The 24,616-nt window shown below is 52.2% G+C and overlaps 4 protein-coding genes and 1 non-coding gene across 5 annotated transcripts; 2 read left to right on the top strand and 3 right to left on the bottom strand.

Moving 5' to 3' along the window:
- The first annotated feature begins 711 nt into the window (after positions 1–711).
- Positions 712–798, top strand: CTHT_0015190. The gene is given in 2 exon segments: positions 712–749; positions 761–798. It is a non-coding gene; the product is annotated as a tRNA-Ala (tRNA).
- Positions 799–1,674: 876 nt separating this feature from the next.
- Positions 1,675–2,782, bottom strand: CTHT_0015180 (phosphoglycerate mutase-like protein; the record flags this gene model as incomplete). The annotated part of the gene is made up of 2 exons (XM_006691964.1): positions 1,675–2,623; positions 2,688–2,782. 2 exons carry the CDS (start codon positions 2,780–2,782, stop codon positions 1,675–1,677), a joined length of 1,044 nt encoding a protein of 347 aa, XP_006692027.1.
- A 1,459-nt stretch (positions 2,783–4,241) lies between these two features.
- On the bottom strand, positions 4,242–7,943 carry CTHT_0015170 (putative nucleotide exchange protein; the record flags this gene model as incomplete). The annotated part of the gene is made up of 3 exons (XM_006691963.1): positions 4,242–6,743; positions 6,906–7,334; positions 7,410–7,943. The coding sequence occupies 3 exons, from the start codon at positions 7,941–7,943 to the stop codon at positions 4,242–4,244; spliced, it is 3,465 nt and encodes a 1,154-aa protein (XP_006692026.1).
- Positions 7,944–16,312: 8,369 nt separating this feature from the next.
- CTHT_0015160 (uncharacterized protein) lies at positions 16,313–17,948 on the bottom strand (the record flags this gene model as incomplete). The annotated part of the gene is made up of 3 exons (XM_006691962.1): positions 16,313–16,480; positions 16,560–16,701; positions 16,759–17,948. The coding sequence occupies 3 exons, from the start codon at positions 17,946–17,948 to the stop codon at positions 16,313–16,315; spliced, it is 1,500 nt and encodes a 499-aa protein (XP_006692025.1).
- Positions 17,949–21,051: 3,103 nt separating this feature from the next.
- Positions 21,052–23,610, top strand: CTHT_0015150 (alpha-glucuronidase-like protein; the record flags this gene model as incomplete). The annotated part of the gene is made up of 1 exon (XM_006691961.1): positions 21,052–23,610. One exon carries the CDS (start codon positions 21,052–21,054, stop codon positions 23,608–23,610), a length of 2,559 nt encoding a protein of 852 aa, XP_006692024.1.
- Positions 23,611–24,616: the final 1,006 nt, after the last annotated feature.

The following is a 24,616-nucleotide window of genomic DNA, read 5'->3' as shown; positions in this document are numbered from 1 at the left end:
GATCCAATACGTCGAAGGCAAGTCCGTACGAGGGTACCTCAAAGAATCCGAGGGCGACGAGACCGAGGACAAGGAGAGCGAGCCGCCACGGGTGCATACCCCTCGACAGACGCACTGGCCTCATCCTGAGAGGTTTGTCGCGATGACCGTGAAGTGAGCATTTTGGCTGAGATGGAAGGACTGGCTACCACCGGAGTGGGCGAAGAACGATGAAGGGGATACATTGGTGGCACCTGCGAACGTTTAGTGATGGCGAATCCGAGTGGAATGTAAGATTGGCCCTTGCGCGGAATGGTGAAAAGGGCGGGTGCCCTCGGTGAGCCCAAAGCTTATGCATGAGTTGCAGAAGATGTGTCAAAGGGAGAGGCTGCCTGCTACAGAAGCCCAGAATGAAGAGCCAGGGAAGAAGAGAGAAAGACGATACTCAGGAGGGTGAGTGAGATCAGAGAAGGATATGAAGTAACGGCTGCTTAGCAGCTATGTTGACTATTGGGGTATCATTCTCCAAAGGAAGATAACGGACTTACAGTCGAGGCTTAAAAAATAAAAGATAAAAAAAAACAATCAAACTACAGAGAATCTAGCGTGCCGATACGAATGCACACCATTTACAGACAACGGAAATCGGAGCGAACTTCCTTGCTCCAGTCCCGCAAAGCCTTCGCTGAATATATAGCTTATTGATTCATCCCCCTCGCTAAGAATATGTTTAGGTGCATGGTCTAGTGGTATGATTTTCGCTTCGCATTCTGAAATGCGCTCTGTGAAAGGTCCCCGGTTCGATCCCGGGTGCATCCATATTTTTACTGTTTCTGCTTACCAGACTTGTCGTTGACTGAGATATGCCACTTCTCCAATTCCGGTCGTCAACTGAAAGCCGAAGCTAACAGAAGAGTATCAGCGGAACTTTTTGTTCATTTTACTTGATTGGCTGAGCATGGCCTTGCTAAGTGACCTTGCAAGCTCAACTCTGCTTAAGATGATGTTTTTGCTCCCAACCACTTGAATGTTCAATCGAAAGAATATGTGTTTTGGAATGTTGATGATAGAGCAGATAGCAGGTACATAGGTGAATATTACACACCACACGGTCGTCAAGCTACATAAGCACAAACGCAAAATTGCTAGCAAGAACATAGGAAGAGAAAAGTTCTCTACACAATCTCCAGGTTGAAGTTGGATCACGAAGTATATGTAAATACTGCATTTGAACAGATACACAACGTCGGGGAAGGCATGGTCCAGGAAGATAGCCATGATGACCAAGCAGAGCAAAGGCACCGAAGACACAGAGCACTATAGCATACCGAAAACACCACACAGATGTTTGTATTTCTTCAGAGCTAGTGCTTCTATTTATCATTACCCCCTCTCCTGAGCTTCGTCCACCAGATAATGACTGGCGCAAACCTAGAAGAGCTTTTCCACGAATTAGCGATTTTAGTCTTTCAATGTAGAAAGGCAAAGAAACCAGATATTGAACAGCTTCTCAGATAGCGGTTGGACAAGATTTTTCCACATAGTACTTCAGTACAGGTCTGTGAACATGTTTCTCTCATCATAAAAGCAAAACGTTTTGCAACATAGAAAAAAAAAAAGCTTACCAAATGGTATAAACACGACCTGCAGTCCTGAAATGCAAGGCTGCAGGCGTTTCTGGTAGGCCAAAATTCGTTATCCAGTTTTCGGTTTCTTCACCGCAGGGCCAAAGAACGAGTCAATAGTCCTCTGCCGCTTATCAAACTGGGCACTGCCTATGCCACCTCGGGTCTTTTTCAAGCCCTCGAGATGTCGCAAGACATTAATGCCGACAACTGACATCGACATACTGTGCCTTGCAGGCAGCAGTGACTGGTAGGTCTGCAGCATCCTATTACCGGATACCACGGGTTCACCATCGGGCGATCCGGAGGCCGAAGCTGGTGAGGGTTCATTCGTGCTTTCGCCAGCCATGTCATCCAAAGAGGCAGCTCGCGAAGCCCTCACGACCAGCTCAACATACCCAGTATTCCCCCAAACAACATGTTGCCACGTGCTAGAAGTCTCAGTCAGCCGGGCCAGCTCAGCCGGAGCAAACTTCTCCAGCAACATACGAAGCAACACGTCCAGGATCAAGCCATGGGCGACCACGACAACGGCCCCATTCCCAGTCTCAGGATCCATAAGTACAGGCACAAGATGCTCTCGCGCAAATTTCTCTGCCCGTGCTCGCATGCTCTCGCGAGACTCGGCACCTGCATCGGCAAGACCGTGTCCAGCAGCGCGAAATTTCTTGCCTTCTGCGCCACCAAAGTCGCGTTCCCTCAGCTCGCAAAGTTGGACAACCTCTAGAGTTCGAGCAGCTAGGAGAGAGGTGGTGGTGGTGCTGGTGGAAAATGCATCACCATCTTCATGACCACCATTGGCATGGCCTTCGCCATCCGTGGTCGCAGCAGCAACGCCGATATCCCCTCGCCGCTGCGCAGCAACTATCTCCCTCGCCGTATCCACAGCACGGTCCAGGTCAGACGCAAACACACGCTTCACCGAACCGATGCAAGATGCCTGCGCAGCGAGAGACACTCCCAGCCGACGCGCCTGCAAGATACCGTGAGAAGTGAGCGGTGAGTTGCGCGATCCTGCACTTGCGATATCGAGTCAGTAAGATGCTTCTTAGCTGAGCGGTGGCAAACGGGAGACGACCGTACTAAACACCTGCGACGTTGTCGACTGTTTCCGCGTGGCGGATGAGGAGCAGGCGGCACTGCCATCGTTGCTCCGGCCACTGCTGCTGCGCAGGCATTGAGTTGTGTTTTCCCTGCCTTGCCTAGTGTCCAGATCAGAGCATCCGACGAACAAGTTATGAGACGCCCATCATGATGACGGCGGCGTGGTTAAGTGACGGGAAGACGTCGCTTTGTGGTTTGGCAGGAAATGTTGGAGGATGAAAAGTGAGTAAGGGAGGAGGAAAAAGTTTGTTGCCGCACATATTTGCGGGTGTTCTCCCGCGAATTAGAAGTGGGGCTTAGTCTTGGCGTTTGGTTGTCTGGCCAGCCGCCAGCGGGTCTCGCAGATGGAAAAATCAATGCTCAGGGATTAAAGCATCTCACATGTCAGTCTAGGCTAAAAACCGCCTTTTGTCTACGCGCAGAGACAACTTCACAGAGTTAATGTCACGGAACATGATCAAACAACGGCCCTTTGGTAATGCAAACAAGGATGCGACAAGTACTCCATTTCCAGAAGCAACTATTTGCTTCACGTTGGGCATTGTGTTTTGAGGTGAAACGTCAGACCAGAGCGGAGAACCAAGTCCAACACCTCACTAAGCTGCGATGAGAAGACATATACACATATTAGCTTGAGGAATAGATTCATCCATTTCCTAACTATCTCTAACACCACCCTACCGCCGGAGATGCCACCAATATTCATCCAAAACAAAATGACTGCTCATTCCTGAACATTGTCCATGCTTCCTTAGCCAGTTCCATTCGTGCTTCATTCCGCCAGAGTTAAAAATAAAGTAAACAGCGGTAACAAGTATACACAACTCAAACCAACGAGACTTCAAACTTGGAAGCCAAAGAAACAGAACAGCAAATATGAGATAACCAGCCCCGAAGATGCTTCGAAGACCGACGTTCGCGAGAACAATAGTCCAAAATTTTTCGGTCCTATCCATACTCCTTCGCATGAAGCCGTGACCAAGGGCATCGCTGAAATCAAAAGTGTAACAATTGTCCCACCTCCCCTCCTATTTTTGCTTATATCGTTTGTGAATCCATCATTCAGCCCGCTACCCGCCAAAACACTTGAGAATAACCAATGTCGGAATCTAAATAAAAGCAGAATATGATAAAGAAGCAAGCTTTTGTGTCTTCAGATGGGCGTAGGCCCTTGCGCTAATTCTTCCTGTATTGTCTGTGCTTTTGTAACGTGGCTGGTAGTAGTAAACGGATTAAATGGGGTCATTGCCGAGACTAGGGGGGATATTAGTAATGGGTCTAGAGAGAGAGAGCCGTGGAAATCGTTCGGAGTAAGGAAGGATCATCTGCGAGCGTCGATATGCCGTCCGTTCTTTTAAAAGAAAATCCAGCGGGGATTCGAGGTGAGTTGAAAGATCAAGAGGGTATCATAAAGATATATGCGGAAGAAGAAAATCAAAGGACGGCAGGGTCATGTTGTTTCGCCACTGTGCTGATAGAAGGCTCTGACGAGATGCTAGAGTGGCATCGAGGTGCCCTAAAAACGAAAGCCGCTTACACATGAGCGGGGTGGCTGTTTCCTCTCATCCAGCCAAACATGCCGCTACCAGTAGCAGAGTTGGGCGTGGGATCGACCGGTGTGCGCAATTGCATCGCCTCGCGCGGCTCCAGAAGCAGACTCTTGCGGTAGTGCGAGGCTTGGGCATTCGAGCCCGGCTTGTCCTGCTCGCGACCGCGCTCAACCTGCCAGGTGAGCCAGTCTTGCAAGTCCGGGAGTTCAGTCAGGCGATATGGAATCTGGAAGCGCTGCAGTTCCCCAATGCATTTAGCTGTGCGCATATGCTTGTCAAAATTGATAACCGTGAGGCCGGTGTTGGTTGTTTTGGTCGCAGGGTTGCCGACGTCGACAAAGGTGAGGTCCGTCAGGAACATGCCCAAGAATGGCAGACAAGGAGGGACTTGACCGTGGAGCTGAGCGCGGAGAGCCTTGTAATTCTGGTTGATGTCGACGGTAGCCTGGAGAGACTTGAGCTGCTCCTTGCGCTTAAGGCTCACATTGTCCCAAGTGAACTTGAGCCGCTTAATGCTAGTATCTGTCAGGGCGCAGGTGATGGCCATCAGGGCGTCGTAGTTGCGGAGCGCGTGGCACTGATGGGCAATTTTGATCCATTGCTTGATGACCTGGGCACGCTTTTTGACTTCCTCGAACTGAAGGATAGACTCTGCAACGAAGTTCGACAGCCCAGTCGTGAAGGACGACATGGCCTTAACATTTGGCGCGCCGACGCCTCCCATCTTTGTCCATTTGGAGCCAAGCAGTTCATCCGGAGTGATGGAGCAAAACAGGGACATTTGCTTCAGAGTCAACTGACGGGCGATCTCCAAGGGGTCAAAGTCTAGAATCGAGGGAGGGTTGCCGCCAGCCTTCCAGTTGGACAAGGCATTAGCCTGGCTCCTTGAGAGTACAGGCGGAGGGAGAGGAGCATCAGCGGGAATGCAAGGGGAGATAGCGGCCGTCGTCTTGCCCATGGACGAGACGAGACGAGGGACTAAGGTGCCGTCGGCTACCGATACCTTCTGAACCAGTTCCAGGAGTCGTTTGCCAGCCGAGGGAAGAACAGGGGAGAGCTTCGACTCTGCGAACTGCTTAATCAAGGGCAAGGCATCACGATCAGCGTCCTCCCGCCAATGCGATTCCAACCAACACTTGAAAGCGTTATAAGTCCGCAGGCGAACTGGCTGAGCGATGTGAGGAGCCTCGCCGACATAATCGAAGCGATCAATGAGTGCTTCGGTAAACGACACAGGTGTACAGAAGAGACGGAAGGTGAGGTAGAAAGTCGAGACGAATATGGCATCCGGTGTGGACTCGTGGGCAGTAAGGCGCTCGACCAGGGCCGGTAAGGATCCGCCTGTGACCTGGCCTTCCTTATTGAAAACCAATTCGTGGGCATACGTCTTCTCCAGGAGCTTCGACTCGACCTCCTCATCTTCGGTGTGGGCTGTGCTGTCAGTCACGCTAAGATCAGACAGAGACGGCTGGCTCTTGGGCAACGGAGCGTTGTCGGGGGTTGTCGCCCGTGTCGACGTCTGGGATACAATGCTAGACTCGGAATCACGGCTTAGGTATGTGCTGCCCGAGCCGGAGCTCGATGCCGTCATGCTCTCAGAGCGGAATGAGCGGAATTCGGAGTCCTGGGTTGCTGACGGAGTAGCAGCGTCGTAACTTTCGGGAGGCAGCGAAGTAGAGATCTTGGGAAGATGGGGGAGATCGGGGCGGAGGGACGAAACAGTTGAGATGTTGCTGATGGGAGAGCAGGTAACGTTGGCATCGACAGATGGCGTCGTTGCAGGCAGCGAAGAAGCCACGTCTGGCGTTTCTGAGACAGGTGAATCGGCTTCTTGAGGAAGCTCGGGAAGAGGCTTGTCGATCGAAGTGGAACGTGAGCGAGAGGTATCCGAGCACGAAGCAGCCTTTGGAGATTCGGTGGTCGGTGATCGAGCAGCGCTCGGCTCAGGAACGCTTCCTACATCAGCAGTAGTTTGCGGCTTGTCTTTCGTCTTAGAGTCTGTAACGAAGGACAAGTCGTCCAAGCCGTCGAAGCTAATTCCCAGGCTGCCGTTTTCGAACTCGAACTCGAAGTCACCGATCCGCTCAATGACCCATCTCGTCTTTGCGACGCACTCGCCAGTGGCTTTGACACATCCAGTGGCTGCCCCCAATAGGCGGCCGTTATCATCAGGAACAATAACGTCGTCATCAACGTCTGAGCCGGGATGGGCCAAAATATCACGTGCTGTGTGCACAAGATCTTGGATTCGGTCGTACATGGCGGTACGGGCCTGCTCGAGGGCGTCGATGCTTGTCGAGGAATGACCACGAACGACGTCCACAACCACCAAAAGATCGCCGCCGGACGTAGCAGACTGCCTGATAGCGATGGCCAGACTAGGCCGCGACTGTGACTGCAATTGAAGCCGTCCAATGAAGGAGCCAAGGTGCGAGAGGAAGATATCATGGCATGTGTTGAGACGTTCCGAGACAAGTTTGTGAGCCTGTGTGTAGGACGGAAGTCCGGCCAAGCTAACACGATGGGAAATGGTTGATGATAATCTGTTCGTTTGCACCACGCTGTTTTGTGATAGTCGTCGAGCGTTTGCGCCCTGTTGCAAGGTAGCAACAGACAAACGCGAGGCATTCGAGGTATGGTTTCGTACCACGTCACGGGATGGAGATCGCGCTGGTCGACCAACGTAACCACTGCTTTCTCTCACGCGGGACTCTGCATTAAAGGTGTGGCTGCTGGTTACACTGACGACGGCCAAACCTGCTGGGGCAGTCCACAGATTGCCGCCTTCTTCCGGCAGCGTTGACAGGACATTCACTGCTGGTAACCGCGACATTCGGTCGTCTTCCAGTATGTCCAGGAACCTGACACCTTTGATGACCACTTTGAAAGCCCGCAGGATCATTTCGTCGACAAGGCTGTTGATCTCAACGGTAGTGACAATCCCTTGTGCATCTTGAAGTCGCTTAGCTGTTTTGACCAGGGATGACAGCTCTGAAAGCAAAGACTTTCGGCTTCGCCGGAGCTGCTCGTGCCTTTGCACAACAGGCGAGTCCCTTGTCAGGCATTGCGTCCGTTCCTACCGCAGGTATTAGCTCAAAACATCCGGCTGCCAGATATTTCCGCTTCGATGCTGCTGCACATGGCAACATACCAAAAGATAGCGGACACCAGCAATGATGCCCTTGATGAACTCCTGATTGCCAAACAGTTCGCTGTCATTGATGGAAGCGCTGCGCATGAGATCCCAGAAATCGAGCAGTGCTTTCAGCAGCCTGCTCATCTCCTCGGGGTCATAGGCCTCACAGTAGTTGGTCGGCAACCACCCTCTCGCTCCGTTCACCAGGAGCGTACCGTCAGCCCAACCATTGGTATGGATAGAATGCACCAAGACCACATCGCCCTCATCCAGTGGCAGCGTCACCGTCGAATCAGTTACGATCGATTCTGGTTGGAAAGGGTAGAAGGCACGCAAGAAATTGTGAAAAACAGCCGGCGCGTTGACGTCCATAGTTGCATCATCGCGGAAGGCACTGGGAGTCGCAGGAGGGGTAACCTGGGACTCTGTCTGAATGTTCGAGACGTCAACTGCTGTCTCCGAGCTACAACCAGACGTTGTGCTCCTGGCTTTGTTTATCGTTAACGGAGCCACTTGTAGGCTCGCTCGCATTTCGCGCTTGTCCGGCATCGTGATTGCCAGCTAACACCCGTCAATCTCAACATAAGTCACGAAAAACGAGCATGTATCGGGGGACAAGCCCCTCTGCTTGTGTTCTGGGTCGAGGTGGAGACGGACTCGTGCACAGAAGACTAATATCTATGCCCGGCCAGCGAAGAGCAAGAACCCCTCTGTTTAATACAGCTGCTTTCTCAGCGGTAACAATGGCCCCGAAGGTCTAGGCACTTGTTCGTGGGTATCTAGCAAGATTGACAGCACTGGAGTAAGAGATGAAGGTTAGCATCGAGATCCAGCACGCTTGACAAAGATGGCGAAGATGGCAAGGTTGTTTTAGAGGAGGGTCGGGCAAGCCGGCTTCTGAAGAATGTAGGGGGACAGCATGTGGCGGGAGGGGCAGAATGCAAGGAGCCCCTGATCCCAAATCCCAGATGCAGGGCAGTGTAAAGCATATGACCCAGCCAGGATGCCCGCATGTCGAGGGGGGGATATTAACTTCCCAAAAAAAAAATCAAAGTAGAAGAGCAAATGGCGACCTACAGAAGAGGTATATACAGATGGAGAAAACACAATCGCCGTGCCAGATCTGCGAGATGACGCCGCCGTCAAAAACGTCCAACTCCAGGATACGTGCCGCGGCGAGACACAAGGGTAAGCGAGCGAGACGGCTATCAGAGAGCCCAAGGTAGATCAACCCCCAGCTCCGGGGGGGGGGGGAGCAAGGCTATGCAATCTGAGAACACGAAAGATAAGAATACTGCGCCAGAGAACGAACCAGGCAGGCGTTTGACGAGTCAACCGTCGTCGCGGAGTCAGATGCAATTACTGGAGGACAGATATCGTCGACGTCGTCGAGACATTCGTGGACACTGCACACGCGCTGCGCAATAGCAATGGCGATGGCGATTTACTCGGGATGCGGTGAGGTGGCAACTTGAGATCACCGTGGTGTGAGTCGCCAGGAGTCGCGGCCCGGTGCCGATTCGAGTCCTGGCTGGGCGAGTCTGGAGTAAGCAGCGCAAGTAACTCGCAAGCACGGATAAATCGGCGACAACACGACACCTTGGGACAAGCCGAGCTCGAGCTTGATCAATTGCAGAAGACGGAGACGAGGGTGAAGAAGAGGTGGATGGGCGTGGAAAATCAAGAGACCGTTGTTGTTTCCCTGGTAGCATTTCCCTTTTCCTTTCCCATATCCAACGACCATGACTGCTTCCTTTTCTTCCTGGCCCGGCACCTTCCTCCCCTGGCACCTCTCCTGCGGTTGCCCCCTCGTCGAAACCCTGGGCAAGCTCGGACAAGCTTGAACCCCTGGCTCTGGACCTGCAAGGTTCTCTGCCCGGCCTGCAATATTTTTCGTGCATTGCCCATTGTGGTTCCCCGGCGCACGCTAGCCCGTGGGACATTCCCCTAGCCGGTGGGGCCATGGGTCCTTGTCAACCACCAAAGAACAGGGCCCGCTGACGTTATTTGCGTTAGCGCCGTCCGGTGGAGCGCCACTCGGGACGGCAGCAACGGGAGACAACCAGATATGCCCTGCTGGGCGTAGCGTACTGTAACGTACCGTCATCGCGTCCGTACGCGCGAAAAGTATCTTCGGTCAAGGCGGGGAACCAACCACCATGTTTCGAAGTCCGCCATTCTTTTCTAGCGTATCCGTCGTGTTTACACTACCTAATGGGTACCACTTATACTTGTGCATATATTACAGTAATGCGGTGAGGTGCAGTCACCTCTCTTTTACTGAAATCGGCAAGTTGTCAACTAATATGAACCCAATCAAGATCTAAGCGTTGGTCTTCTGGGGAGGGACGAAGGCTGTTCGGTTTGTACATGGATATTGTCTGTACTCCTGTCAAAGTAATCGACATGTATAAGCATGTTTGGCCCAAAAGACCAGCGATTGACATACGGCTTCATCCACAGTCCATGTCCCTTTTCTTCCCCACAATGAGCGCTGCAGAAGCGCAGAATCGAGATTCATAGCCAGTCCTGTCTCGGAATCACCACCAGTTTGGCTAACAAGCCTACCACGGTATAGCAAGCCTGTCCAAGGAGAATTTTGAAACTGCGCACAATATACGTTGGGGAGAAACTTGAAGAACCTATTTGATGGGTTTATCTTGTGGAAGTGTTCTCTTGATGAGTTGAACTTCCTCTTTTCAGTTGAAGTCAGGATGCACCATTATTACCCAGAAGATTATTTTTTAGGCAAGCCCTTCTTCTACTCAGATTTTCAAGCACCTTCTGAAAGGTAGCCTTGTCCATTGGTGCTCCTATGGTCTCAGTGATCATAAAAGCTAGGTTGAACTGCATGCTTGAACAGGTCCCTACACATCCATCGCTTGATGTTCCGCGACTTACCGGTAAAAATTGCATTGTCTGGATACAAATGCAATATAGAGGTAACACTCTATCTCATAATCGGTGGTTCCGTATGTGTAACGCGCGTATCGCTTGGTATGGAGCCCGACCCAGCGCCCCGGCTCTGTCGATGCAAATGCTCTTGACCCCGGAATGCTTTCCGGCGTGTTAGAGTCTGCCAATAACGCGAGTTAGTTTGCTTAACTTCATGCTCAAAGAGCGACCCAAAGGGCTGGAAAAACCTGAAAAAGAGATATCGCCAGAGGAGGATCACGTTCACCCAAGCCTCAGGCGTCCAGCAGAAGACTAGAGCAGGAGAATCGACACAACTTGTCGATCTACCTGGCTAGCATCATGGAGTTGTGTTTTCAAAAAAAGAAAAACACAGCTGCGCGAGTGGTGCGCGATTGAATACCCCTGACTTCGTGGGGGTCTGGGGGTGGTCAGGCCAAGAAAACCAGGGGAAAGGTGCAATTGCTAAACAGCTAGCAGCGATCAGATCATGGCGATTTCTGGTCTTCCCAAACCCGGAATCACTGCATGTGTGGTGCACTTGCAGCCCCAAGTTCCAGGGACGTCAGTGGCCACCAGGTGGGGAAAGATAAAAGCGAGCTGGAAAAAAGAAGGAAAAAAAAATGTTGTGACTGATAACTACGTATTGATCTCAATGCATATCGAGTCCGGTCTCAGGGCCGAGCACCTTGTTCAGGTCGTCTTCAAGCTATACATCAAGAGATCCGCCTCGTCAAACGGGTGCCGTCACCCGACATCACAGGGTCAAGTGCAGCCTGGAGAGGGGGGTAGCAAGTGAGCAAAGCAAAAGCGCTGCCAATGGTTGCTTGTGTGGACTACCCCGATCACCCCTTATGCAGCATGCATGCAGGAACGTAACAGTCTTGCTGCCGACAGTAAGGTTCGATACAGATTGGCAAGGTAACGTGATTCTGTACACCGTGTGGAGTGTGGACGCCTTGCCCTGCCCATATATGACTTTGGCACTGTACAAGGCGCGCATCGACGCCTTCACCCACAAAACTCCCGGAAACGAGTCCGCCATTTGCCATGGGAGTTGACAATCTGATTTCTTGAAAATGCATCTTCAACTGCACTGATCGTCTCTTGACTCCATAAGGCAGTTTCTCAAAAAGCAACGTTATTGATCCACTGAGGAAGACTGCGGGGCCGGTGAGATTGTGCACCTCTGTGCTTGTATATTACAACTGGTTATCCGTATCTTACGAAACATGCATCCAGGAGTGTTCCAGGATGATCCTCCTCTACGCCACACCTCGCATCATCGGCCAGCGGGAGCGTGCCGTTCCCTTTTGCCACTCAAAATTCCAACACCTAACAGGTTTCGCCGTAGATGATGAATGTGACATCCCAGCACGCTAGTACGCGTTGCGCACCCGTTAAGTGAACGGTCAAAACACCCCTAATTTTGCGGAGACACGCCGCGGCTGAATGATCAGAACGCCGCACGAGGGGCTCACCAGCAGGGGTTCCAGAGACCACAGACATGGAGCTTTACGGAGATTGTGATCTCAGCACCCAGGACTGCTTGGCGATGGTAAATCCTACAGGTTAGATGCTGTGACAAGGCCTGGATCACACAGCTGCCGAATGCCATCACACATGCTCGTCACGGAAATACCACCGAGTCCAAAGAGTAGCGTGCTAAGCTGAAGCAACGGTGCCATTCCCAGCGGCTAAGACACGAACCGTATATCGATCTTCAATGACCGACCGTAGTGTTGCTATGGAGCATGTTCTATTCCTAGCATTGTTTACTCAGCTTCCTACCTGAAATATTCAATCAACAATCTGCCAAAGCAATTTCTCCAGGCAACACACCCTGCCGTGACATCAACCAGTGCTCCTCCAAACCATTCACCATGAGGCTACCACATCAAATAGCATTCCGACCATTCGAGCCGATGCAAGCAGCCGGCAATCGGCATACAATATCAATATTCAGTTTAACCATACACTACCTTACATACGCTGCTTAAGCACATGCCTTACCAGAACATCTCCCGAAAACCCCCGGCAGCAATTTCGACCTACGTGATAGCCGGCGGCTACGCAACTAAACCGGCTACAAGACCCTCATGTCCAATCATCGCTTGTCACGTTCTTTGTTCACTATGTGCTGCCGAGTGACAGCCGAAGATGCTTGTTTGACTCCATCTCCAACTCCATTTTGCATCGAGAGCACTGCGGACCCTTTTCAACATAACGGCCCACCGAAGGATTATCGTGGACTTCATTCGACAGCTCCATCCGCCAATCGCAGAGCTCTGAAGCACAAGTGGAGCTTGTCGGTCATGCATCCTTGGCAGCAAGGGCTAGACCCCGGCCCCAGTTTGCTGTCTCGAAACATGGAGCCGGTGTGCAATTGTTTATTGAAGAAGATCACTGCTGTCCACCGTAGTTGGTGACCGGGGCCGGAGAGAAGTCAAAATCACCGAGAATCCTTCCGTGAAACGTTGACCACGGAACAATTACCATTTGTGTGGACGAGAGAAGCAGATCACGAAATGCACGTGGATATGGTCTTTATCCCCTCCTCTTTTTTATTTTTATTTATTTATTTATTTATTTATTTATTATTTATTTATTTATTATTTATTTATTTATTTTTTTTTTGCTGGCGTGAACCACCAACGCTGATTACTTGGGTTAATGAGACTGCTCTGGTTTTCTGGTCACATTTCCCACGTGACTGGATCGACATCTCCATGATTTTCATGCTTCTCTCCCCAGATTTGTATAAAACAACTTCACTTACTCGTTACCTTGAATGATTTGTTTCAAGATCAAGGGGATAGGTGTCTGATGGGCGGACTACTGGACGTGTGTGGTCAAAATCAATCATGTGGCTGGCATTTCATGGTTTGTCTCGAAGATCTGTCACCTCTTCTGGTTCCAGCCCGATGGGACTCATGCAAGATGCGGCTCTCAAGACACAGCAGACATGTCGAGTCAGTACCCTCCCAAGGTAAGATTTAATTGAGTAGGTTCAATCCATAGTCGATCAAATCATTTTGCTTGGTCTAAAACCTCAGTAATCCGTGCAGGAACTGCCAGTGACGACACCACCTCTTCGCATCCGATGTTCCCAGTCTTGAACGATAGTGTGGACTTCTCCAAAGCCTGCCAGTCCGAAGAGGAAGTACAGAAGTTGTAAACAGGGCAATAACATAGGCCAGATGTGCATCCATTCCATCGGCTACCTGCATAAACACACCTGCCCATCATTACTTGTCACATGCCTCGAAATCCAGACCAAGCACAGAGGCTATTCGAAGACATGCATGGGCTGTCGGGCCGGAGCCGATCGGGCACTGACGCTACCGAATGTGGGGTGCATGCAGCGGCGCAGGAGGTGGGGGCACCGGACCGATGAGGAGTGTTAGCCTTGCCGCACTACCTCCGATATCATCCACTCCAGCTTGACTCCGCTCAGCTATCATCATCCTGCAAGCTGCACACCTCACGCATATCGAACAAGATTTTCAAGGAACTGAGCCAGCATGCAGTAATCTTCAACCTTGAAAGTGTCAAGAATTGCATTCCAAACAGTGCCTGCATGCTGTTGTTTCAGATAAGTTGGGACTAAAACATCCAGCTTGGATGACAACCGGCGATCATGCGGCACCTCACAAGACATCACAGTTTCCATGCGTGCATGCATGGTTGCAAGATCTAAGCTTACTCCTTGTAAACGTGGTCAGGTCTTTGGACTAATGCAAGGGGACTAACGGGCTTCTACCATGGGATACGAGGTAGCTTTGAAGAAGGTTCCGGTATGTCGGGTTTGAAGGATATTCCATTGCGACGACAAGGACCTGACCGCTACCCAGATCCGCAAGGCGAAGTAATTTTCGAGGCTACGCTACAAAAGTCAAGCACTTGGAAAAAAAGATCGTCAGTCATCTGGGTTGCATAGAATAGCAAAACGGAAGAATAGTCTTCCTGGATTATCTCGCCATTGATGGAGACCAGTTGTTTCAATTTTACGTTACCCCGTCTCGCCTCTACTTCTCAGTCACCTTGCTTCCGTAAATCCTTCATCTAATCTATCCACAGCCTAAGTATAGATCCGCCCCAATCAGATACAATGACTTGAATCGGTTCAATGTACCGTAGCCACAGAAAGAGGTGCCATTGAACAAGCAATGACAAATGTTGTCGAAACACGGTCGTCATCTCATCCTCAAGGGCAGTGACTATTGCCGCTATCTTTTATGATGCCTACAACCACATACAGCCATTCCATTTACCACTCCACCACCCGTGAAGAACATACTGTTGCGCCAGGCAGTCGATAGGGCGCTACTAGCGATGATCGGTACCACTCAATCCCGACCGATTGTTTTTTTAAAAAAAAACATTCACTGTCCTTAACATAATTTTCATCCACGATGCCATGTCCATGATGAAGCCGCGGTCCGTTTCCCATCGCCAAGGTGCTGTTACGTTCTGTGGGTAAGCCATCTATCCTCGTTGGGGCGATCATGATCCTGAGTGTGACTGTTCCCGGTTCCGGATGTGTTATGGATCCATATCGCACTGCGGTAAGTTTGGCAAACTTGTTTTGTTTTCGGGGCCAATTTGTGCAACAGCATTCCCGTGCTGAACCACACTTGGGTGAGTTATGGATTTGTTTCAGCGCATGCGTGTCTGTCGGGGGATGGAGGTTTAACAGTCATTGCGATCGAAAAAAAGATCTGTTCCTAGGTCAAGATAACGAGGTGAGTGTTTGAGAAGCTTAACAGGAATATACACCGCAAAGTCATGATGTCATCAAACTGTCAGGAGGAAAAAAAAAAAAACTTTGATTGTTATGGAATCGTAGAATTGACGGGCACACACACGAAAAACCAAGCTGAATAGATCAATAAACACTCCATTGAATGCCACAGTGATATCACAGTGCGGGAAGAGGATGTAACGGCCTGGTGGTGCGCTGAAAAAGAATAGTAGGAAAGTATTTCCCTATCTGTCCAAAGTCCCCGCTTACTTCAACGCCCAATGCAACGATAATCTGCAGACGCAGGAGGATTCGGCTCGGAAGCGAGAGCAAGCTACAGGATATCGGACAAGCACCCGGGCACGATGGTCAATTAGACAAAATGCCATCTGGTAAAGTTTCTCGAGAAGACGTTGCGCTCGGGCACACCGATGGACTGAGTGGAGCGCGCAGGTGGCAGCGTCTCATCATCGCTTATACACAGGGACAAACGTAGCAAGAAGTGATGTACGGTATGGAATGAACACCATGACTATATTGACGCATCTCATTGTCGTTTCTTACGTGCAGATTTCCAACCGATTGCGCCCCGTCATAGAATAAACAGTCCGTAGCAGCCCCATAACACACACAAGATCTAACATTTAGAAACTTAAGGACTTGGTTAAGTTTCCATTGATAAAGTGCGAACTAGGGCTTCTTTTTCAAATCTCCACCGTTGATTCTCACCAGTATTATCAGATTGTATTTTCATGTCTGACAGTTATGCTCAGTATAGTCAGTAAACTTGACGTGAATACCTCGAACTCATCCGTCGTTGACGTTCGAAAAACGCTCGAGCACGCGTTTGTTCACCTAGTGTATGGGGGAGAGAATATATATAGCTAAAACACCACAATTGCCACAATTGCCACATTGGACTGTAATGGAAAGGGCTAATACAGCTATGTGGTGGGTCTGAGAGTTGCAAATTTCATGCAGAGACATCACATAGAGATCTCAAAGCCAAAGCACAAGCCGTATCCGGTTGTTAGTCGATCTATGTCCGGTGGTAGTGACTACCTAAACCTCGAGAGGCATGAAGAGAAACCTATGCTAGCAATGTGTTTGGTATCATCCAAGATCCCACGGTACCCAAACAAGCCCCATGACAGCGTCCCATACCCAGAAAACTCGTTATCCGACTAATCCATTATTCCATAACTCATCTCTATCAGGGCGGATGGCTACCTGCGTGACACTCGTACCCATAACTGGACAGTCAAACAGCAGACTCAGTCTTAGAATCCACAGTCTTCTTTTCCGGGGCCACAACATCAGCTACTGTCTCGTCACTAAACTTGAGATCCTCCTCAATGGAAACAGTATCCTTGATCTTGAGCCAGATCACAGGAGCTGCAAAGACTAAGGCGCCGCCTAGGAGACCCCACTGGTACAGGAAGCACGTGTTAGTCACCAAACGATATCCCAACAATCAGAATGCGGAGCGAAGTCGAGGTGAGACATACCGTAGCACCGAACATAACATCAAAAGGCTTCTTGAGCCCGTCCAGGCGCCAAAATACAGCAGCACCAGCGGACTGGATGCCCTTGTAGAAGCCAGCCAAGTTGGCAGCCTTGCGACCGGAGTTGCTCAGCGCGCCCATGTACCTAGAACAAGGATCAGCAGATTGCACTGTGAACTGAGTCAAGCTTTCGTAAACCAACCAGTAGATGCACGTCTGCCACGCGGCATCATAAAACCCATAAAACATGTACAGAAACATCGGCCCTATGTACCTCTCACCTCCATCTGTCCAGTCAACCCGCTGGTACTCAACTTCCTTGCTCTCGACCACCTCGCGAGCGACTTGCTTCCGTTGCCAGGCATAGCCACCGCCCCAGATGGCGAACGTCAAGATAAACAAGACCACGAAACTCGCCTTGGCGCGGATAGAGCGGCGCACTCGCGGCCAGTCGAGGGCATAGCCGAATACGACGGCACCAATGATCTGGCTGGTCCAGTACAGAGTGTTATTGAGGGCGCGGGTGCGAGTGTTAAAATGGGCGCCGTTGAAGTCGTTTGTTTGATACGTGTAGAATGTGTTCGATGCAAAGAACATAGGGAACAGCAAGACAACCCATGGCCCGGTAGTGATGGTCTCGAAGAGACCAATGAACTCTGTCTTCCAGCTCGGGTTCTTCATTAATATGACCTTGGAACCATCGTGACGACGGATGCGGTCCGCATTGCACAGGAACAGGGCCAACACGGCGCCGGCGAGCATCAAGACCATAAAGCCGACGTAGGTGCCGTCGGTGACGTTGGTGGTGCCAGTAGCGTTGATATTTTGGCCCAGTGGTACTAACGAGCCGATGACGGCGCCCAGGTTGAAAATGGTCCAGAAGTATGAGATGTACCGACCCTTGGTGTCTTCCGTCGGGTAGCTCATCATGATAGTCCCCTGAGCGGTCCAGAGAAGACCAGCACAGACGCCAAGCAATGCCCCGGCGAAGACAACGAACCCGCGGTTCTGGTTGTGATTGTAGCTGAGGAAGCTAGCGGCGTAGATGCAGTATCCGAGACCACCGAAAGCGAGGGTAGCTTTGACACCGAGCATGTTGGCGATGGTGCCAGAGAAGAAGGCAACCACGGCGAAAGTGGAGTAGAGCGCAGTGCTTGCATCGTTTTGGGCGGATGCGTCGACTTGGCCACCGCCGCCCAGGCCGGTCAGCGCATTGAACATGCCCGGGCAGAGGAAGCACACCATCGCGACGAGCAGGAGCTGCACGATCGGTGAGGCGTACCACACTTCTGTCTCTCCTATCCGGATCCCCTTGTACATCCAGCCGGGAGGGCGTGGAACCGGCGCGGTGCCATCCGCGGTTATGGGCGCCGTTTGCTTCTCGTCCGTCATCGAGGTTTAGTCTGGTCGAGAGGTTGCCGAGGCTCTCGATTTATATCCGAACGTCGTCGCTCTGAGGCAATGCCGACCGCGATGAGAAAGCTCAGCGAGAAATGAACAATTATTTTTATGTCAAACAATCAGCGAAAACTGGCCAGCCGGCGGGACGGGCGGGTAATATGGATCGGCATATAAAGATTGAAGTGCGTTCGAATGCAATGCCAGCCCACAACCTGCACAGACAAGCCATTGGCGGATCGAAGGATTATGGGACGGGAAGCAGCAGGGAAGTCTGGGACAAGGATGCAAGTCCGGGACACGGCAGGTGGGCAGCGAATGGCAGTTGCGGCAAATGTTGTAGCAGGATTATCAACATTGTTTTGTTGGCCCCCAACTGCCATCCAGCCTGCTACCTATTTCCAGCTGCAACGACAGATCACTACTCCTACCACTATCCCAACTCGTTGAGGATTCTGAGTGTTGACAAAAGTGATTCATAACCGCAATGCGATGCAACTCCCGACTAGCTCAATGGATGAAGATGAGAGGCAGTCTGACATTGTTGGACACGGGGCTGATGGGTGATCATGGAATTCCGTCCTCGTGTTGGTTGTTAGGCTGCTGCTGGAATTCAAGGGCAATACGGAATAACGGCGATGAGACAGCCCGTGACCTGCGCAGGGCTATCACCCAGCTGAAAGAGAGAAGAGGAAGAGTCAGACTCAGCCCGTTGGTTATCTTGTGTGCTGCGTGTTGGAGCACGTCCTGTTGGGTTGGATGCAAGAGGACTACAGTGAAACAGTAGGTGAGTTATTCGATCAAATCTGATGTTTATCCCGGATCCAAGACCGAAGCATGATCAGTCGACCTGATGGATGCAGAAGATCAACGGCAACGGACCGAATCGCATGCGGGAGTTGTGCGTTCGAGATGGAAGGGCTCTGAAGACAGGCAAGCGGTTGGAGCTTGGCGGTGGACAATACCCCACAACGGTTGTGGAGGTGCTAGAGCTGCCTTTTGCAGCGGCTTATGCTGATTGGTTGAAGAGATGCCTTACATGACAATTTAGGAAGGAGCCAAGGCGGTGAGGGCCGCCACAGTTTCCACTGCGCCCCGCAAAGCGACAAGGCCGGGTAGTTGGCGGAGAAATTTTGCCAAGGCTGAGCTACTGCCGGCTTTTGCCGTGGCCATATAACCTTGATCCGTCCACTCTTTTATCATCTCCATCCTCCAAAACATTACTTACTCGCCGGCCGCAGTCAGGGCTGGGATACACGACCTACGTCGCTAGTCTCAGTTCTATCTTCGAGTAAACGATTGCAAGATGAAATTTCTCTCGTGACCCAGGGTGCGGCTCAGCAATTAATCAGGCGAAAAACTTTAGCGTGCACAGCTTCGGTAGGTTTGGGATGAAATGAACAGTCGTCGGCTCATTGCCTTATCAGCGTTTGCACCGCTGTTGGTAAAAAAATACGCTGACAGTGGTTGAGATACGGATATTATGTTGTTTGCTTCGGTTTGCGAGGGAAACAGACCTCAATCTGACTTGCAATCGGAACCGTCCGTTTGTCAGCTGCGACATCCCATCAGAACGACTTGCGAGGTCCCAGTCCAATAGAATGCCTCTCCGAGTTATAATCTGGTTCAGAGCAATGGAAAAGTGCTGACAAGAACTGGGGATTCAGCACATGTGGTTGCTTGCCTAACTATGACGACTACGGGACTGGTTACATCGGGTTCCACACACTCTCCCAGACTCTGGATGGATGCGACGGCGGCGAGTCGGCAGGTGGATGATCTGAGAGGGGTCTGATCCGGCCGCCTGGTTTTTACATATATGTGACGGGCGGATGGTGTGCTTCTCTGCCGCTACGCGGCTCCCACAGGAACCTGGTTGTCGGGTCTTTGGTCTGACTCTGTGTCGTCCCTCGGAGGAACGTTTGCCGGGGGGGGGAAGGGTGGGGGGCGCGAGCTGAGAGCTCTGTGGGCATTGAATGTGGTTCAGTTCTGATCCACAATGTCTCAAAGCTATCTTGCCAGGATCTGCCGACCTGGCAGAGTCCAGTCATTTACCGAGTTCTTTCTTTGCCTCAACGCAAAATCTGTTCCCTTCCACGTGCTCTCGTGACGCGGAGAATGAACGACAGATGTGATATCTTGCCAACGGAAGCTGCCGTGATGTGTGGAGGTGGAGATCCGGGGCGAGCACGCGGCGAGCTGTGGGCGCAGTGCTCAACCCATGGAGGTAAACCCGGGGACAAACCGACGGAAGTGGGGATTCGGGATCTCTCCCCCGGCAACCCTTAGGCTTCAGGACGGGCTGGGCATCGCCGATGGTTGAGCCAAGATGGGATGTACATGGGGCAGATCTCCGGCCGTGTGCGGGATCTCACGGCACCTTTTGTCTTTTCCAACTTTAATATCCGCTGAGCCGCCATCACCTACAGAAAGACGGGCACAAAACAACACGGGAACTCGCTTAGCCCTCCAGTAGATCCCCAATATATTGTCGGCCGTGCAACGAAGCTTGTAAAATTTTTTTTCCCCTGGCGGAGCAATCAATTTCCAGGCCATCATCAGCTCATGTTGACATGAAGCCGAGTCTACTTTTGCAAACAGGCTGAATTGCGTCGGGGGACGCCCATAGCTGGCCCCAGCTACGGTCGGTGATGGCAACTGTCGGGGATGAGGACCGGGTTGCCGGTGCCAGGACCCACTGTTTGTCGACCATGAGCACCGCTGCGCGTGCCTGTGGATGGAAAGCTGTTTTTGGTGTGGGTAGACATGCTCCGTCCTCCCCGCAGCGGGCGATATTCAATGTGACGGGAAGCTTCCAGATAGTATCCATTTTGAGCCGCTTGGAGGAGGGGAACAAAGGCGGTCGATTTAGGATAAATTGAAGAGTGGACATGGCGATGCTTGGCGCCCAGGGACAATGTAACGCTCGTCTCCAACACCAGCCGGCCACAGATTCTGCTCCGGGAGCGTACGGGACAGCTTCACAGGCATTTATCATCCACCGCGTTTAGTATATAGACGGCGGGGAGGACCTGCCTGTCGTCTTGGCTATGATGCAACGGCACCCCAACTCAGTCTAATTTGCAAGTCCCCAACCATGCGGTTCAGCAGCCTGTTGTTGCTCGCCGCCGCCGGCCTCGCTGCCGCCGAGGACGGCCTGAATGCCTGGCTGCGCTATGCCCGCATCCAGGGCGCGAAGGGCTTCCATAACAAGCTCCCTTCTGCGATCGTCACCCTCAACGCCACCGAAGGCTCGCCCGTTTACACGGCCGGTAAGGAGCTCGTCCAGGGTCTTGATGGCATCTTCGGCAAGCAGGTCAAGCACCTGGATGGCAGCTCTCGCCAGAAGCAGCCCGCTACGGTGGCCATTGTGGCTACCGTCAACGCCTATGTCGACGCCAATCCGGCTGCCGCAAAGAGGATCCCTCAGTTGGCCGATGACGGCTTCTACCTTGATGTCTCTAATGGAAACGTCCTAATTCTCGGCCAAAACGAGCGCGGCGCTCTCTATGGCGCCTTCCACTATCTCAACCTGCTTGCCCAGGGCAAGGTCTCCAATTACAAGATCACTTCGAACCCGGACGCGCCAATTCGTTGGGTCAACCAGTGGGATAATATGCAGGATGGCGGCACACACGGCAGTGTCGAGCGTGGTTACGGTGGCAAGTCAATCTTCTTTTGGGATGGGAAGGTCCGCGACGACTTGACGCGTGTGCGCCTGTACGCCCGGCTGCTGGCATCTATTGGAATTAATGCTGTTGTTGTCAACAACGTCAACGCCGACCCGAACCTGCTGAAGCCCGAGAACATGGACGGGCTGGCCCGTATTGCCAATGAGATGCGCCCGTATGGCGTGCAGCTCGGCCTGGCGCTCAACTTTGCCTCTCCGCAGACGCTGGGCGGTCTTGACACCTTCGACCCGTTCGAGCAGAAGGTCGTCGACTGGTGGCAGAACATCGCCGACGAGCTGTACAAGCGCATCCCTGACATGGCGGGCTATCTGGTTAAGGCCAACTCGGAGGGCCAGCCCGGCCCGATGACGTACAACCGGACTCTGGCTGATGGCGCCAACATGTTTGCGCGCACAGTCAAGAAGTACGGCGGTGTTGTGCTGTTCCGTGCGTTCGTCTACAACCACCAGACTCTCAACCAGGACAAGGACTGGAAGGCCGATCGTGCCAATGCCGCTGTGCAGTATTTCGACGGCCTGGACGAGAAGTTTGAGGACAACGTCGTCATCCAGATCAAGTATGGCCCGATCGATTTCCAGGTGCGCGAGCCCGTTTCGCCTCTCTTCTCGCATCTGCGCAAAACGGCCACCGCCATCGAGCTCCAGATCACGCAAGAGTACCTCGGCCAGCAGGCGCACCTCGTGTATCTGGCGCCGATGTGGAAGGAAATTCTGGACTTTGACTTCCGTGTCGATGGCAAGCGCTCTGTGGTGACGGACATTCTTAATGGCAAGCGGTTCAACCGTAAGCTGGGTGGCTACGCTGGTGTGGCCAACGTCGGCACCAACACGACCTGGCTAGGCAGCCACCTGGCTATGTCGAACCTCTATGCCTTCGGCAAGCTGGCGTGGAACCCGTCGCAGACACCGGTCAGCATCCTGCAGGAGTGGATCAAGCTCACTTTTAGCGATGACCCGAAGGTGCTTGACGTCATCACCAAGATGTCGATGGCCTCGTGGCCTGCATACGAGAACTACAGCGGCAATCTTGGCATTCAGACGCTGACGGACATCCTCAACGGACACTACGGCCCCAACCCGGCCTCTCAGGACGGCAACCCGTGGGGCCAGTGGACACGCGCCGATGCCGATAGCATCGGCATGGACCGTACCGTGTGGAACGGTACCGGTTTCGCGGGTCAGTACCCGCCGGAGGTTGCTGCCAAGTACGAGAAGCCCGAGACGACCCCGGACAACCTGCTCCTCTGGTTCCATCACGTGCCATACACCTACCGCCTGAAGTCGGGAAAGACGGTCATTCAGCACTTCTATGACGCGCACTACGAGGGTAGTGCGACGGCCCAGACATTCCCCAAGCTATGGGAGTCGCTCAAGGGCCGGCGCGGCATCGACCAGGAGCGCTACGAGCACGTGCTCTTCCGTCTTGTCTACCAGGCGGGCCACTCGCTCGTCTGGCGCGACAGCATCAACAACTTTTACTTCAACAAGAGCGGCATCCCCGACGCCAAGGGCCGCGTCGGCAACTACCGGTACCGTATCGAGGCCGAGAAGATGGACCTTAAGGGCTACCGGCCGTACGACGTTCACCCGTTCGAGTCGGCGTCTGGCACCAAATGCATCGTGACGGAGACGAACTCGACCGTGGGCGTCGCGTCGACCGTGCTGAGCAACATCAAGACAGGCCGGTACGATGTCGCGGTGAATTATTATGACCTTGCGATCGGCAACTCGACATGGGAGCTGTTCATTGACAACCAGCGTGTGGGCAAGTGGAAGGGAGATCTCGAGTATACGTTGGGCAAGGCACCGACGTTATATATCGATGGGCAAACGGCGACGAGGATCACGTTTAAGGGGGTGAAGGTTAAGAAGGGTAGCGTGCTCAAGATTGTGGGCACGCCGGACGGGCAGGAGCCGGCGCCGGTGGATTATGTGTCGATTCTACCGGAGGGGATTGTTGATTGATAGCAAGGGGGAGATGTGTGTGTGTGTGTGTGTGTGTGTGTGTTTTTCTGCGTAGGGCTCGACGTTAGTGCAGTATATTAATAGTAGTAATCTTGTTTGTTGGACATATTGCAGAATCAGTCTCATAAATGGTGAGGTGAGGTGCATCCTTTTTGCCGCGTACGACGTTGGACGGGTGGACTGAAATAACTGGAAGAAAGAGGGGACTGTTAGTGGAAGCCTAGTGGGAGAGTGGTAGCACTAGCAGATGTGGAACCCCTGCTGTTAACCCCTGCTTCCCCATAATTCGTCAAGGTGAGCGTGTATCAGATGGCCGCTTGCAGAAGCGCTTCTCTTGGCTTCGGCAGTTGGCCCTTCTAGAATTGGCGATCGACCTTCTGGCGGACCTTGAGGAACGCTAACCACCAGGCTATCCATGGCCATTACCAAGCTCAGTTCTGAGGTTTCTGCTGCCAATTGATATCATGCTGGTGCCAGTTGATCACCTGAGGATTACGTTAAGCTTGTGGTTACTTGGGCTTTGACTTTGGCCGTGACATGACACGACACGTGTTGTATACAAACAGGGCAGCTCAATTGCAGATAAGAGCCACTCGAGGTGATAACCCAGTCCAATGGGATCCCATCGCTTTCTTGGTCCCTCTCATCCTGAAAAAAAAAAAAAAAATTCAGGGTCCCAGACCCCCTCAAGTTGTTCCCACCTTCTCCTCCCCTGGCAATCGACGAGTTGCGACCAAAAGCACTCCCCTATGCGACCTATGTATCAAAAGATAGCCGGTTAAAGCTCGCCTATAGGTAGTCAGTACAGGCAAAAGTGAGTATGGACGAACGGAAGTCATCTCCCCTGCGCCGAGAGGGCAATAGCCGAGCTTAAACGCGCATCCAGGCGCCGTTTGCGGCTCAACGGAGGTCGTGAGGTGGGGCAGCGGAAGCCCGAAGTTCCGCCGTCAGCCAGGGGTTATGCGCAGTGTGATTGGCTGCGATGTGGGTGGGGCACTGTAATGAC

This window comes from Thermochaetoides thermophila (genome assembly GCF_000221225.1).
Source record: "Thermochaetoides thermophila DSM 1495 unplaced genomic scaffold scf7180000011814, whole genome shotgun sequence".
Taxonomy (NCBI): Eukaryota; Fungi; Ascomycota; class Sordariomycetes; order Sordariales; family Chaetomiaceae; genus Thermochaetoides; species Thermochaetoides thermophila.
This window is presented reverse-complemented; position numbering and strand designations above follow the sequence as displayed.